This window comes from Falco punctatus (assembly GCF_963210335.1).
Source record: "Falco punctatus genome assembly, chromosome: 1".
NCBI lineage: Eukaryota > Metazoa > Chordata > Aves > Falconiformes > Falconidae > Falco > Falco punctatus.
The window spans coordinates 104,311,320-104,328,250 of record NC_137580.1 but is presented as its reverse complement, the minus strand read 5'-3'; the positions used below and the strand labels follow the sequence as shown (position 1 = coordinate 104,328,250).

The 16,931-nt window shown below is 39.5% G+C and overlaps 1 protein-coding gene across 12 annotated transcripts in view; it reads left to right on the top strand.

Annotated features, from left to right (window-relative positions):
• Positions 1 to 24: 24 nt before the first annotated feature.
• SPNS3 (SPNS lysolipid transporter 3, sphingosine-1-phosphate (putative)) overlaps positions 25 to 16,931 on the top strand; it is a 70,303-nt gene continuing 53,396 nt past the window's right edge. For 4 of the 12 annotated variants that reach the window (XR_013923674.1, XR_013923677.1, XM_080365018.1 and 1 more), the window contains exon 1: positions 29 to 15,563. Coding sequence is in view for 7 of the 12 variants with exons in the window: in XM_080365018.1 (XP_080221144.1) it covers positions 15,356 to 15,563 (208 nt within the window). In the remaining 5 variants the exon portion in view is untranslated. Of the gene's footprint in view, positions 15,564 to 16,931 lie in introns of all 12 variants that reach the window. The other 8 variants (XR_013923673.1, XM_080365023.1, XM_080365022.1 and 5 more) reach the window with 5 other exon arrangements.

The window sequence follows — 16,931 nt, the reverse complement described above, 5'->3', positions numbered from 1 at the left end:
CCCTTCCCGCCCTCCCCCCCCGTAAAGCCTTAGCTTCTAGGGAAGGAGCTCTTGCTGAGGGCTTTTCTCAGGAGGGGATTAGCGTGCTGTCCCTTTACAGCATGGTGGTTGTGCTGCCGGCTGCTGCCCTGGCTGCCCTTGCTTGGCGCCTCTGAGGGCAGAGGGGCTTCTCCTGAGGGACAGATGGCTGCTCCCTGTGGGGGACACCTCTTCCCTCAGTTACCACGCTGCACAAGACTGTTAGACCCTGGGCAGTAAGTAACAAAAGCTCTCTGAACATTTTGTTTCTCCTCAAAGCCCTGCTTGCCCTCAGACTGCTGCCATCTCCCCTAGCCAGTAGGATACATGAAGTTTTGAGGAGGGGCTAAACAGAACAGGCTAAAAAGAGTTAGCAGCTGCTGCATGAAAGTTGCTCATGTAGGATTGCTGCAAAATGGAGATTTTTTTGTCTGTGGGTGTGAGGGGGATGCTGGGGTGCATGCCACCACGCTGAAGATGTGCTCAGGAAAGAAAAAAAAATTGTAAAAGGCCCAGGTCAAGCCCCCTGTTAGGCTTGTGAGGTAACGGGGCCCTCTGGCATTAGCTTATCCCTGAAGGATGTAGGCACAAGTTTGGATCTCCAGCAAAAGCTTTCAGAAAAGGATCTTTTGGAAGATGACTGCAAGTCTGAGGACAGGCACTGCTGAGAGAAAGAGTTAAAAAATAAGACAGTCTATCCCAAAGACCTAAGTAAATGGCCAGGGGAGGAATGACAAAACCACAAATTGTATATTCATGTGTTGACTAGGAAAAATATACTGTGATAAATAGGTGTGTGAGACTCAAAAGATATGGGCTGCTTGGCTCCTCTGCCACAGGCTTTGTGCACCCTATTGGATTCTCTAATTTTACATTTTAATTCTCGAAGAAATGCAGGTTCTTGCTAATCGGATGGATCATTGTTACCAGTGACAGAAAGTAGGAAACTCCCTGCTCTATTGTAGAAAGAAATTACTACGAAGGGATTTATCCTGTATCAGTTTGCCAAAATGTTCAAATCCTTTACAAAAACAGCCCTCTCTATTTTTTCTACTACAATGGGTTTATTTTGTTTGTGAACACCAAACTTGGCTTCCAATGAAGCAAAGAGAACGAGCCTATAAGAGAGATGTTTTTGCTTGGCAATGTTGAAGTCGTTTCCCATGCTACAGTTTGGACGGCCTAGTATAGCCTGAGAGTTTCATTACTATGCTAGTACAATTAATCAGAATACTATTCCCAGATATTCTTGCAGTTCTAATTAAATCTGTGTCCCCTTCAATGATTAAAATAGGAAGATACAAGACACCCCACAGTCTATGATACTATTACTGAAATTCATCCCATAAAGTGGTGTTCTTAGCCAAAGAAAGTCTTTGTGAAAGCCTTTCTCCTTTGTAAGTTGACTCTAATTCCTAAATGTATTTGTATTTGTGCTTTGCATTGCTTCAGTCAGGTTCATTCAATCTTAAAAAACAATCTATCCATTTAAACATAGAAGGCTATCATGTGCAAGTGCATTTTGTAAACTTATTATGCTAAGAGACAGTCACCCAGATTGGAATTCAGGCGTGTTGATGGGAAGTGACACTATTGTGGATGGTATTTCTCTTTCAGGAATAAAAGGTAGGCTCTGTTCACAATGTCAGTTAAGCCAGTGCTAAATTCACTCACTCAACTCTCTGTACCTGATGTCAATTCAGGCATGAGTACGCGTTTCTGACAGTTCTATTAATAGAGGATCTAACTACAGCATTCAAGACTGAAAGGTTATATGAAACAACTCTGTTTCTATTACATTCTGTTAATTGAAGTCATCCTGAATTGCTCACCATTAGGTCACTTGCTGGCAGTCATCTTACTTGAGAAGGGAAGTTTTCTGTGGTCTCCTGCAGCTTGTGTATGGTTTTCCTTGTAAGGAACATTGGAGGCTGTGGGCTGGGAAAGAAAGGATATGGTTTAAACTGGCACAGATGACCTGGATTCCTTTATTCTGGCAGCAGATTCAACCCTAGTTTACAAAAGTAGTACGTGTGTTTCATTATAGGAAGCACTGGCAACTTAAAGTACTCTAACCTTGCTCTGTCAAATCACCTTGCGTGCAGCTGCAAAATGTAGAACATGGTTACTGCTGGTAAGGACAGGTGTGTGACTGAGACGTAAACTAGTTTAGTGTTTCCTTACAGTGATAAAGACTCCATGGAATCCTGTCATGAAAACGAAGCTGTCGTGCCACAGCAGAGTGGGAATTCTGATGCCTCACAGTTCATGTTGCATTAAACGTGTCCTTAAACACAACAGGCTATCTGAAAAGAGATAAAAGCTTTTCCCTGGCTGGATGAAGTGATCTTCTGTTCTGTTAATGTCTGCTTTCTGTATTCCCTGTGCACAAACACCTTATCCTACTGTTTGCTGAGGCAACAGGCAGTACATTTTAGGAAAAGATCTCAAGATAGGGGAGATGGTTTCCTTAAATTTGTTTTACTGTCTCCCATATGCAGCCTCTCTGCAACCGTCTCTCCCATCTCTGCATTAAATGGAGGGGCGATAAGAATAGATTACTTTCTCTTTCCTGAGACTTTTTCTTGTATAATGACTGTTCAGATCTTACAGCAATTTGCTGTGGTCCTTACTGCATTAATCTTCCCTTGGCAAGGGTATATTATCATAATCATTCATCTTGTGATTAGAATAGGAAATCCTTGAAGTTTTTCTGTCACCTTAATAAGGATCAAGGTTTCACATTCAGAGTCTTACTTTGCTTGAATATGATGTCTTTTCTTTGACTTTCTCCCCCAATTCCTCATTCACAACACAAATCACAGATTACAGTAGTAGATAGTTTCTGTTCAGTGGAGTCTTCCAGCTGGATTCACACTGTTAGCAACATCTGTTTCCCTACTTCAGCTTCTTGGCAAAACCAAAAAGCTGATGGTAAGATAGACATGGCTCTCTGTAACATGTTCTGCAATGTTCATCTAATTTTACATGCTGGAGTCAGTGAAGAGACAGTTTAAATGGTAGCAATGTAAAGTATCAGGTTTTAAGCTTAAAAAAAGTTCCTGTTAGGCAAACAGAGACCGTTTATGTGCCCATTGTAACATTTGCAGGCTTGAGTTTCTTGCGGTTTGTATCAAGCAAACCAGTTGTTTTCTAATAGTAAAGGCTAAGTATTTTTAAGGGCTTATATTCTGGATCCAAATTCTCACCAGGAAATAGTATCAGTCTGCTGAGCTGTGGTGTACTGGTCTATCCTCTTACACTTATTTTTGCTGTGCATCCACTGATACATAAGTAGTTTGCTCTAAGGAGTCTCTCTTTGAATAAGCTTTGATTGACTTAGTGTGTGAGTAATACAATCCAAATTACTTCTTCATATATTGTGTGCAAAGTAACAGTTGACCAGCACTATGCATGTGTATCATAAAGACAAATGCTCTGAAAATTCCTTGTTAAGAGAGAATTTGAGAAAAAGGAGACAGTAGTTCACTGTATTTTGTCTTTGATTCATAGCTCCCTGCTGGCTTGAATAAGAGTGTAAGAGGGACTAAAAACTGCTTTGTTCCCAGTTAAGTAAGACCTGTAAATAAAGCAGAGGACTAAACCAGGGCTGAACACATCAGTCTGGCCAGAAGCATTTTGTGTATGTTCAAGGCTACTCCTATATAAAAGGTTCAAGAGTTTAACTGTTACTCAAATGTTCTTGGGCTCATGTTTCACTGCCAAGTGGGTCTGTGTGTGAAGAAGTGGGGTTTCCTGGAAAAAATGGGCCAGTGAATCACCAGCATGGCAGAGAAACCTGGTATGGGTATTGCTGCAGCTGCTACAACACATCTTTTCAGAACATACCTCCATGCAGGGTATGATGAAAACACTTGTATTTACTTGTATTGTAGGGATGTTTAGCTTCTCCAAGTAAGATCAGAATCCCACTGGGTTAACACTAATCCTTGATGATCTCCTGGAGAGGTAAGAATCTCCATTCCTCCATTAAGAGTCCAAATAGTTAGGGTGGACATGTGTGGCAGCCCATAGTGCTAAAATGTCTTGTCCAAGATACCAGAGCAAGCCTGTACTGGAGCCAGAAATAGGAGCTGGTCCTGACTTCCATGCCCTGATACATGAAACTGCAATGGCTTTAATGTTCAAACCTCACCATGTGTCTGTCTGTCCTTAATAAATCCAGCAGTATTCCACCTAGGTCACTGAGCATAGATGCAGGTTTCAGCAATGGCATGAAGCACGGAAAATGATGGCTTGAGCCAGGGGGAAGGTATGTAGGTGTAGGCGAAGTTGTTCACTGAAGGGTGACACCTAAAACAAAGTGTTTTGACGTGACTTTTTGGATAAGGTTTCTGGTATGAATCAACCTTGACAGGAATGGTCATGGTAAAGCAGCCTCTGGAACTGCAGGAAATCCTTATGGGTTCTTATGGTGGTGTTGACTCAGATTTTTGGCAGGAAGGTGCCATTTAAGTCCTGGGTAAACCAGAATGACCTTGTTCTAAACTTTATTTGTATGAGCTTAAACTACTACTTAAACAGACAGCATTCTCAGCTGGGAAACTAAGACTTTGACTGGTCATCAACATTAGGATCAGGGTAATATGCCCACCTGAGAGGTGTTCACTTCACACAAAATGGACATAGTTTCTACAGAATTGGATTTCTTCCCTCATTATTAATAAGAAACAGTTGACTTCAAAATAAGACAGCAAATGAAAGCAGCAGAAATTAAAGGAATGATGAGACTGGCTTGAATGCCAAAATAGTTATGGGAAGGGTTAAACTAAAATGAAAATAGCAATTTTTTAACTCATGTTTCTAAAAAACTGAGTGTGAGAAATTTTTGCTTTGCTACCTGCAAAGCCTGACCTAACTGACAATCGGTTTAATATACCTGATGGAAAGCAGTCATGAGACCCACCGCTCTGCCAGTTCTCAATCCTTGGAATAAATGCAAGCATGTGAAATAGAGGGCAGGTAGTAATTGATTTGCTTTTTCTGAAACACTGTCATGTTACTGGAAGAAAATAAACCTCGGTATTCATACTTGAAGAAAACAAGGGAATGTATTTGAGAATGGTTATTTATATATAAATGTGATGCTAGAAGTTAAAATACTGTTTTCACTACTTCCTTTTCCTATTGTTGGCTTAAACCAGAGATTTAAACAACTGATTCATGATTTAAAATGGCAAGCAGGAAATCTTAATTTACATGAGTTATTTTAATCTTACTTTACCTTTATAATTCTTAATTATTTTCTTAAATAAAAGCAGATTCCTTGTGCTTGGCAGGACATTACTTTCTATCAGTCAGAAGGACAGGAGTAGTCATTGATTTAAGATATGTCAACATATATCTATTAAAACTTTTGATTTTGTTTTAAGTCATTAAGTACTATTTGAGATCTTTTGTTTATTAGGTGCTGTGAGCTTTTAACGGTTTATTTCTGTTACGTTACACTTAGATGGGATTCAGTTAAAATACACAAAGGAATCATTAATAAAATATGCAAATTTGGTTTTTGCTCCCCCAACTTCCAATATGTTAATACTACCAGATCTTATCCTCCCACAAGTTAGAGCTAATCATCCTGCATCTTGATTTTGTGCATAGTTTGAAAAGGAGAAAACAAGCTGGCTTCCTTTTTCAAATCCCAGTTGAGTTCTCATCTCTGAATGAACCAGTCATCAAAATGAACTTGTTGAATAAACTGAAATGAAGAATTCACTTTCTTTCTGCACCTGCAGATGAAGCTAGTGTTGTAAAAAGCTAGTTCAGCACTCAACATGCTATTTCTAGCCACTTACTCGGTAACACCCACCAGTTTGGTGATTTGACTTTCTGTGAAATTTCTGCAGCAAGCTCGGTCTGCTTGTATGTTTTGTACTTACTGATGCTAGATTTCACTGTAGTGTAGACTGCCCTTATTTCACATTTTATTTTGTGAAACCAACAGGACTGGTTTTAAAAGGACAGACATACTTGGTTTAAAATAAAGAATTACACTTTAATTTTTTTTCACCTTTTAAACTGGTAAATTATTTGGTTTTGCTCACATTTTGAGAAATGTATCTTAGTTGATACCACATACCTCAAATTGTGGCTGATAATTGTTGATTAGGAGGTATATAAAGCACTTGGCAACAAAGTTATTTTTTTCCTGCACCAGTACACTTGCAGTTCTTTGAGATATATTTGTACCTTCCATGTTCTAGCACCTTTGCTAGTACAAAATTAGTACAGTGCACAAAAGGGAAGAAAATATGTATGCATGATGGGCAGGTATTTCGTTGCAAAATGCCATAGACATTAACAGAGCCACAGATATAACTGTAAGCTACACAAGGGCTGTACATGAGCATAAGCAACATGACCTATACTGGTATAGTTGAGTGGCAAATCTCTTGATGTGAATGCAGTTATACAACATATGAGCATTAGTCCCATGGGAGAAGCAAAATAGGTTAATATAGTGTAACTACAGCATAAGTGGGCTGTAATGTTATCATATAATACAGTATTTGCCTCTACTGGAAAATTATACTACCATAATTCTTATAATATACACAGGTACTCTGGCATTGAATTTAATTTCAAGAGAAGCCCAAGGGAAATCTGAGCTTTGAAGCAGAGAAGGAAATACCGGGCAGGCCTGTTGCTGGAAACAGGTGAGCGGATGAAAGGAATGAATGCCTCTGACCTGTGGAGTCTGGTAACCTCTTGCTGCGATCTTGCTGCAGTGCTGGATTTTTCTGATCTTAATGTGTTACTGTGTATGGCTGGTTTGTTTTTCTGTTAAGGCTACATTATGAACTTCTCAGAGGAGGAGAAAAGGGGGGAGAGGGAATGAAGGCAGTGAAAACGCAGCTGGCTTGAGTGATATTTGGCTTTTTTGAGCAGATTAATCACTTTGCTGATTTACACAGTCCTTATTCTGTAATTTTAAACTCTTTCTTAAGGCAGCATCTTAATGAACTAAGTCAGTAAACACTCCATTGATGTAAACCTTGCTGTGAGGTAAAAAAAATCTTTTTTTTTCTGTTTGGAAAATTGAGTGATGGCAGTTCTTCCATTACTTTGATGAAGCTGGTTAAACTCCTGCAACTGTTCCAAACTTTGAAACAAAGGTTCTTCTTAGATTCATTTGACTTAGGGATTTACAATAACAGATTCTCATAACACTTTTTTTCAGGTAAATATACCAGCTGAGGTTTATATTAATGCTCTTATTGATAAGAGTCGTAGCATTATGTATTACTTTCTGCTATGTGTTATTTTCAGCTTAAGAAGCAGTATTACATAATAAGGGAACATGATTAAAAACTAAGTATCAACTATTAATGAAAAGCATCTGAAAAGCTACTTTAAAGTATGGAGAAGAGACTTTGCTGGTTGTTGCTTTTAAGAACAAAGAGATAATAGTTCTTTCAGTGGTACTGAACTTGTCTTAAGCAAAAGTCACTACTAAAGCCATGAGAATAAAATCCTTTTATTAACAGTCGGAGATTCTGTATCATTATACTGTATCAAAAGTGTGTAATGTGTGCAAATGCCAGCATGTTTCCAGGCAAGAAAGGCAGGCCCTGTTTTGTTCACATACCTTTTACTTTTGTATGGAATGTAAAATTTTTGAGACCATCTTCAGATCAGGTAAAATTACCGGTAGTATAAAGAGTGGATGGAAGGAGATTATCAATGGAATGAATAGAAGTGTAAGATATTAGTATATCTACTTTTTAGTGTAGTATTGGTAAATAATTAATAAATATAAATGATTCACATTGTGGTTTTATTACTTTTGTTGCAAATTTTGTGAAGAATATTGTATGCAAAACAGAGCCTGAAGAACCGAGTGCTGAAGCCTAAAAACATCTTGTGCATTAATTAACAAAAATCAGATGTTAAGTAGAATTGTATAAGTGTTCCAGAGCTTTAATGTTTATTGTTTTCTTTCTCCCTTTTAAGGATCAATGGTACCATTTGCTTTAGAGCTAGGGGCTTGAAGTCCCTTTGCTGTAGCAAAGGAAACTGGTAGCAGAGCAAGGAATTCTTCCCAACTCTTCATCTCCCAGATTACCAATATAACTGTTAGACTATCCTTCCCACACTTTACATTTGTTTGCTCCATGTTCATGGATTTTTTTGGTTTTGTTTCATTAAAAGCAGATGTTTGACTGGCCAAGGTTTTTACAGACTTCTTTAGCACTAGCTGATTAAACTCAAACAGGAGATGCCCAGGAAAAGAGTTACTCTGGCACCTTCTGCATTTGTTCTCATGTTGTTGGAATGGAAGCTACGCTCTGCTTAAGATGGGTGCCTATCGCTGATAGTATAGATATATTTTAATCCAAATTTCCTATATAAATTGCTACATAACTTTAAGATTTGCACAATAACTGTCATAAATGTCAGCATCCTGGGGTTAGTATAACTAAGAGCTTTGAAATGACAAAAGTTTTCTTTTGTTGCTGGCAGAATTTGTTTCTCAGTGCTAACAATTATGCATGGCTGTAGGGAGTTCATGTACTTACCCTTACCAAAAGGGTGACTACAGCTTGTACTTTGCCTTGCTGGAAGCATTGAGAGTGACAGTAAGTTTGTTTGCGCAGGACACTCTGCCAGGAGGTAAAGCCATTCTCAATATTAAATTAGACTATTCCTAATTTAAATCCATATTTGTTCAATTTTTTAGTTAACCCTGACCTTAACATTGTCTGTAGTAATTAAATACTGTGTTCAACTGCAGGATAGTCTTCTTTTTCAGTCTGGAGGTAGCGAGGCTAGGAAGAAAAAGGCCTCATAGGGAAAGGCCTCCATTTTTGTTCTATCAATGCTTGTCTCTGTCATTACTCATAAGAAATGGCTCCTTATCCATTTTGCTGTCATCTTAATTAAGAGGGCTTTGGTGTATAAAAGTGAAGACTGCAGTGGTCAACTAATGGTTCTTCTGGGGATGAATATCTCACTGTGGTAGAAAGGTCAAAACATAGGTTAAACAGACATTTAATTCCACAGTTTTCTTCCTAAATCCATGTGGATTTCACAACCCTTTTCTGCTATATTTGTGGCAGAAGCATCCAGAATCCTACAATGCAAGAAATCCTGTTATCAGATACACCAATAAAAGTAAGCTTTAGCTAAAAGAATGGTAAAGACAAAAGCAGTTAAATTGATTAACAAAATAGCATCTTTGGTGCATAGTAACTATAATGCTTCACTTCTCTTGACCCCACAAGCTGTTCTGTGCTTGAATAAATCTCAGCTAGAAAAGGAAGCTCTGTTGTGCAGCTTCCTCCTTTGTCTGATGTTAATGCAAAATGTTCTTACTTGTGAAGAAGGTTTTTTCTTTTCTTTTTTTCTCCTTTTTTTTTTTTTTCCCCTCAGAGAAGAAGGAGGGAACAGTTAATGGGATGTGTTCATCTTTTACTGTTATGTGATTATGTGCTGGAACTGTAAATTCTTCTGCTATACCTTTTGAGGCAGAATTGTATGGATGCAACCAAGGAGAATGTTACCTGTGAAATGACTTATTTAGGTAAGAACCCCAAGAAATTTTTCATAAAGTAGCAATTTGTTTCCTAATTAAAAAGGTGTAGGAGAAGAGTCTGAACTAGCCTCCCTGCCCAACCAAAAGCATGATCTGCCTACCAGGAAGCTTGAAGTTTTATATAGCTTATTTGTTAGTAATAATGAAAAAAAGTGGATTTTATAATTTAGAGTGTGTCAATTTTATTTGCTGTTCTCACAAGGCTAAAGTATGCTTACGCTCGATCCACGCTGTGTTTTGTGCTATTACCAGGCAATGTGAAAGACAGCATTTTAAAAGGAAATTCAGGCTGAGGAGATAAAAACGATGCAGTAACTAAAAATGTAGCATTTATTGAAACTCACAGAATGAGAATATTTCCAGCAGATATTTTCCAATTAAGTGTATAGTGGAACAGGTGGTCCAGCTATTTTTCCTGAAGTTTTTTGGTGAGGGAAGACTCCTCATGAAGTATACTGGGCCCATAAAAATTGTTAGTCTGAATGGTTCAGTCCCTTGCTACATATTTGTTCCATAAGTTGCATGCAAATTGAGTAATGGCTCAAACCACTAGTTCTGCCTGCAAAGGTAGGTTTGAAGAAAAAAACCTATATTGTCATATAGTTGATATATATTGGCATATATATTGGTAATATAGTTGATTATTCAGCTACAAAATTTGATTCTAAAGTATTAAGTATTTCATAACAGTATTTTAAGTCATTAGGTTGCTACCTGAATGTTAATCATGAGTAAATGTGGCTAGAAGCAATACACTGACATAGAGCAGATTCAACAAACTACAGGTGCAGAACTTCTTAAACTTCCATGGGAAGGAGAGCGCTCAGGTTGCCTCCGTCTTGGCTACTACAGGCTGTATATTGCAAGGTAATAACAATCTGGCAAACGTGCATCAGTCTGGAGGACTGAATTGCAAGAAAAATATACACGTTAGTAGATGAGTCATCCCTGGAGTTTTGCAATATGGTCTTTTATGAGAACAGAATAGACTCTTGATTCTATAATATACCTGAAACTGAAAATCATGCTGAATTTTACACATGATTACATTACTTGAGTAGCCTGCCATTGTGTTGGGTTGGTCACTGGTTTAAATTGTAGGTCAAACTGCTATCCCTCCAGACATACAGATATGTCTAAGTCCAAGTTTGTCATTATGTTTTATCATTGCAAACTAGGTTCAAAACCAAAAGTGATTTATTGTGCAGACTTGGTTCAAATAGAGATCGCAGTGACAAACTTAAAAAACCCCACAGCCTTTTACCTACATCTCTGTCACTCTGCAGCTCTTTTGTAGTCATTATAGTTGTCTTTAAATCTCCTTGGAGTGGAATATTTCAGGTAGGTCCAGGCATGCATTTATTAGGCTGTCTGTCTACCAGAATTATGTTAAATTTCATTTTTCTGATCTTGACAGAAACTAAAATTAGTCAGTCTTGCAGAAATTCATATTTCAACTATTAGCAGAATCTCATGATTTATGAATTTGCTTCCATCACAATTGGTTTAAAATACATACACCTTGAAATGCAGACCATTTCCATATATGCTTGCAAATACACACAGACATGTGGGGTTTTTTGCTACTTCACGTGTGCTGTCTGGGTGATGCATGACAGGGGTAAGATACCAAAAGCAGCTTATTTCTTTTTTCCTAAAATCAATTTTGGTAAATCTAGTCAACAATGAGTATTAATTCTGTATTACATTCTTTCATAGACTTTGTTGCTGTTTGCTATTCAGTGGGTTATTAAGCTTCTTTTCATTACATGTATAGAAATGGTTTGGAGTTAATCAGGATAATAACATTTTTTCAATTTATATCTTTCTGACATCTTGGTTCACTATTAACGCCCCTTCTGATGCAGCTTTCTGGGAAAGCTCTGGCAAAACCTCCAAAGCTGTTCATGGATGTGGCAGCATCCACCATTAAAGGATATTTGGAAAAATAAACACATTCAGAGGCATGTTGTGGTAATATTTGTAAATCCTTTCAGAGCAAACTGGAAGGTCTCACATTAGTTGCCTGTAAACAGGCCTGTCTGGATTGCAGGCTCGACATGTTTGTTGGCAGCGTCTCACCTGGGTTTAGTTAAACCGACAGGAATACAGCAGCGGCTGTTAGGCAGGCTGCTTCCACCAGTCTTAGCTGGTTACTGTTACCCTGCCTCCTACGCGCACCGCTGCCTTGTTGCTTGCTTGTATGAGTAGCAGCACAGGGCAGGGTTGCGGCCAAGAAAGGGTAGTTCCTCAGCCTCGCAGGGGGAGCACACAGCACAGGGTGAAGACCCAACAGGACTGCTGCCCAGATGCTGAGTGGGTGTCCAGACAAAAAGGACACTCTAGAGGAGGAATACCGGAGGAGAACTTCCTTGAATGTTCTAGTTGAAACAAGGCACCTTCCGAAATACAGAAAACTCCCGTGGCTTGGCATGCTGAGTATCAGGCAACCAGTTCTCGCTGTCACCAAATGTGTGTGTTCATCTGGGGAGTCTCAGCCGCGTTTGTCAGGTTCAGCCGTCAGGTTCAGACATCACGTTCAGCCGTCAAAACAACTTTTGATACCACAGCCAGATTCAGAATGGTGTAAGGAAATATGTTGCTCTGTGTGTGGACTAGTGCCAAATGCCTAGAATAAACAGGTTCTGACTTGCTGCTACCATAGAAGGATTTAACTGCATGACACAGCTATGAGATCTCATGCTTAAATGAACCATCAAGAGAAGAACAGAGCTTGTGACGGGAGTATGATAGGGACAAAAAGCTGCTTTTTATATTGCATTGGCACCTGGCACCCCTAGTGTAAGCTATTTAGGCAAACACTGCACTTTGTTCCAAGACAGTCAGTCCATATCTTGACAGACAGAAATGAACAAATAAAGGGGAAAAAAAAAAGTATTTGGCTATAATGAAATGAGCTGTAATCTTGCCTAACAGAAGTTGACTTGTGGCATTCTGGAGCCCACACAGCAAAAGTGGATCATCGCAAAGTTTTGCAGGAATTTTTTGGCATGGTGTTGTCTCCATGAACATGAAAATCTTAACTGGAGAAAAGAACAAGTAAGCAGTTAAAGACAGGATAGCTATCAAGGAATGATGTCTATAAAAACTGACAGAGTAAGGCTAAGTCACACAGGGCCTTTTAGAAGCAACTGCAGACTTTTATCCAGCGATGAAAAAAGGAGCGGATGGAAGGATCTGGCTAGTGACACTGAGGGAGGGGAGAAGGGGGGGCTGCAAAGGTGGGGGGAATGTCTGGTACCAGTAACAGCAGCTGGGCTGTGGTCTGTGTGGCACTGAGCTCCCACATGACAACCTGGCTCATAGGTTTGGTGCTGCAGACAGAAGAATGGCCAGCTACTGTAGCGTCAAAAAGCATAAAGCAGAAGAAATGTCTGGAAGCTTTAATGAAGGGCAAAAAGGGAATAAAAATTTAAGAAGAGTTTAGAACTGGTGGTTTGTGAGGAACATTTTTCTGTCTAAACTATGTCTTTGGAAAATTTGATATTTGGAAATTCCATTTTAGGAGAGCAGAACTGAGTTCTTGCCACAACAGTTATAGTTAGAAATCTGCTTTTTTCTGTTTATAAACATCGAGCCTCGCAGTAGGTGTCAGGAGCTGACAGCAATAGAGGATGTGCCCCTGGAACTCAAAGGACATTGGGACTGAGACATTACAGCTATCCAGAGCGAGGGTTAAATCCTGACCAGCTGCCCTGCCGGGCCTTCCTTACAAGGTTTGAGATGCGGCTGGGCATCAAATATGGAAAATATTCCTACTAAAGGATATAGAGGCCAGATCCACAGCTGCCTTGATTCTGAAGAGAACAAAAATGCAAAAAAACCAATAGCACAACTTGGACTGTTTCATTTCCCATTGCTAACGAACCCCTCTGCCGCAAGCAACTAAGCTTCATCAGTTTGATTCTCCAACACCCTGTTTAGGCTGTGCTTCTGCGTGTTGCTGTTGGGTTTTCTTCTAGATTATATGTTTTTAAAAGTAAAGAAATAGTTTGCAGCGGCACGGTTCAGCAGCCGGGCTGCGCGGGGGGGGCGCGGCTCGCCGGCCCTGCCCGGTGCGGTGTTTGAGCGCCACCTAGCGACGCGATGCGGTATTGCGCTGTGGCGGCCGCCGGGGGCCGCCTCTGCCGCCGCTTCCTCTTCACACTCTCCTGGGCTGAAGTAAAGCAGAGCTGATGTTCGCCTTGCCCACCTTTAAAGCCAACTGTAATTCTTCAAAGTAATTTTAATATTTTTTGCATGTTTTTTTATCCACGGTTGTGGATGTAGCTATAGTTTTTAATATCTGCAAAATTGTGCTCATTCTTTATTGCTCTCAGGTATAGCTAACTCTTGTTCATTTTTGGCACCCAATGTAGGGCATGAGGTATTTGAGATAAGGATAGTAACTGGGAGAGGTAACAGGCAAAACATGGAGTGAATACAGCAAGACAGCGAAGAGCAAAATGATCACGGGGTATTTATGTTATTCTAACTGTGGTGAAGGGATGAGGGGTGGATTGTGTGTAAATTGTCCTGTTCGGTGATGTGATGTTACTTTGGTTTTGGTGTGGCAATTTTTTTTTGATGCAAGTGAAGTTTGTGTCATTAATGTGGATTTTAAGGATAATACTTAATTATGTGATTTACAGGGGCAACGGGTGGAATGTAGTGGGTTTGCATGGCAAGGTTTTGGTAGCCAGGGGGCTACAGGGGTGGCTTCTGTGAGAAGCTGCTAGAAGCTTCCCCCATGTCTGATAAAGCCAAGACGGACCCATCTCTGGCCAAGGCTGAGCCCATCAGCAACGGTTGTAGTGCCTCTGGGGTAATATATTTAAGACATGTTACTTAGATCTTGTTCTGGAAGAACAAGAATGCCTTCCTGTGTCTTCCTTTACTCCACCCTCAGACCCCTTTTTGGAGGAGAAAGGGGAAGAAATCACACTGCACAATTCAGGACAGTGGAATGCACACAGTTCTAGCAGGGTGAAGAGGGGTGGTTTTGTTTACATCTCCCTTTCTCTGCTTACTAGAGCATTCTCAGGTGTTTTTTTAATTGGTTTGGTTGGGACTTTTTGCTTGGTGTTCCCCCTTTCCCCCCAAAAAAGAAACCCCACTACAACCAGCAAGTAGTCTGGAGTATGAGTCTTCTGCTTAAGATCTGACCTAGAAACTCAGGACCCTACTGGAAAGGATTTTGTTCTGCATGTAGATCTGGCCAGTGCAAAGCGGATGAGCAGTAACAGGGAGAAGTGACTGGTCAGGTGGCAGGGACAAGGCTAGGTACCCCTATTTTAAAGGCTCTGTGTGTGTGTGTGTGTAGCAGGAATAGAGATCTGAGGTTCAGAGAAAGCAAATGACTTGTCCAGAGTTGTGCAAGAAGTCTGTGGTAAAGGAGGGCTCAAGTCAAAGATAGGTACCAGCTCTAGCAAATGAGCTTCTCTTTATTTACTTTTTTTTTCTTTCCTTCCCTCTCTTCTCTAGAAAGGCTATTTTTAGCTCTGGCAACTCATTGGGACCTTAGCAAAGATTATTTTAAATTTTGTGTATGCAATTTCTGCAATTTTGCTTTTGCAGAAACACAGAACTGCAGCTTCTTTCTGTTTAAAGTTCTTCCTACTGCAAGGAACGTTTAATTTCAATTTTTAGTGGCTGGGCTTCATTGCCGGAAATGACTGTAGTGATTGAAGTTCCTCATAGCCCAAACACAAAATTGACTTGCAGCTTGGTGCGCTAAGGAAACCCTTTCATAATCTATGGTGACATTCTGCACTGGGAAATATGCAAAACCCTGGTGCACATGAAAATACAGGTTTGCAGTCCCAGCCACCTCCTGAAGAGCAGAATTATGGAACTACTGCAGCACATGGGAGACAAGGTCCATTTGTGTCTGTGTCAAGGAACGGTCCAGCAAAGAGAGATTACTTGACAGCTGCTGTGCTGTGCTATGCAAATTTGATAAATTTCATGGATTGGTTCATTGTGCCAGGTGAGAGCCTATTTTCTCCTTCTAAGGAAAAAAGAAAATTAAGTTCTCAATAGCTCTACTTACTCTGTACTTACAAATGTTTTCTAAAGTAAAGATATGCTTTATGTCTTTTTAATCTTTCTCACGTGCTTTAGCCCATTGGTCATACTCCTAATGAAACTTTCAATTATAAATCTTGAGAGACCAATAAATTATGTATTAGTTACTAATGGTTAGTAGAATGCTATTAAAATCACATCTGTTAAATGCTTAAGATTCATATTTTTAAATCTAAGTCTCTTATAAACAGGCTAGCATACAGAGCAAGTAGTCTATTTATTGTGTCTGGATTCTACAGATTTGACTGAGAAGGTTCCTTTTATTGCATACAGCAGCTTACCAGGCCTTCTTTGGATCTAGTAGATTAGATATGGCATTCTTTTATCTGATGACTAGTGATGGCATTCCCCTCATTAAAAGTACAAAAATTATGTTGTCTTTATGCAAGTTTGTTTAGGGGAGGCTTAACTTCCTCATCTGCTGGAAATTATGTGGTTTCTACAATAAATAATGTAATGTGATTGTGTAAAGAGAACTAAGACCCAATTCCTTAAGCATCACCTACCAAATTTGCAATTTGTTTTCTAAGAAATAACATCCTTCTTCTAAAATGTTTGGAGGTTTTTTTGTTGGGTTTTTTTTTTCCTTCACCTAGCCATGAACAGTAAAGCATTGCTTCTAGTAAATTTGTGGGAAATTATGTTTTTTCCTCTTAAACTGTGGTGTGTGTAAAGTACTCTGTTTAGCATCACTCCTAAGCATCTACCATGCTTCCAGGGATCTGATTTATAAATTGGGAGGAAATACTTGTTGTGAGCTTACTATATTTTACTTTTGAGTGGCCTGGAAATCATAAATGTTTTAAAACCTTGAAAAAAACCCAAAAGATGGATTATTAAATTTGGAATTAATGTCTAGTGACAGTAGACAAACTTAATTATTTTGACTACTTAGAGCGTTCAGAAATTTAAGGCATTTGGTCAATATCTTTAAAAACTGAGAGGCTAGTAGGTTGAGGAGTTTAAGGTTTTTCTGTTGAATGCTTCTTTACCACACATTTAAGAGGGAAGGAAACAAGTATGAGTGTGTGCTGAATGATACCGCAAGACTGTTAGTGAAAAACTTCCATGTATGAGTTCTATTGTCAAGTAACTTTCCCTGGAGAAGGGTAGGGGACAGGAGGAGGATGAAAATGTCTTTAAGATGTGGGATGCTAGGAGGGTATGTGCTTGGAAGGATTAAGTGCAAGCAGTCATTTGGCTCATTCCAGGCTTTGAACTATTCTTTGGCTCTTGTACATGCAAAGAGCTCAATATTTTCAAGAAGGCC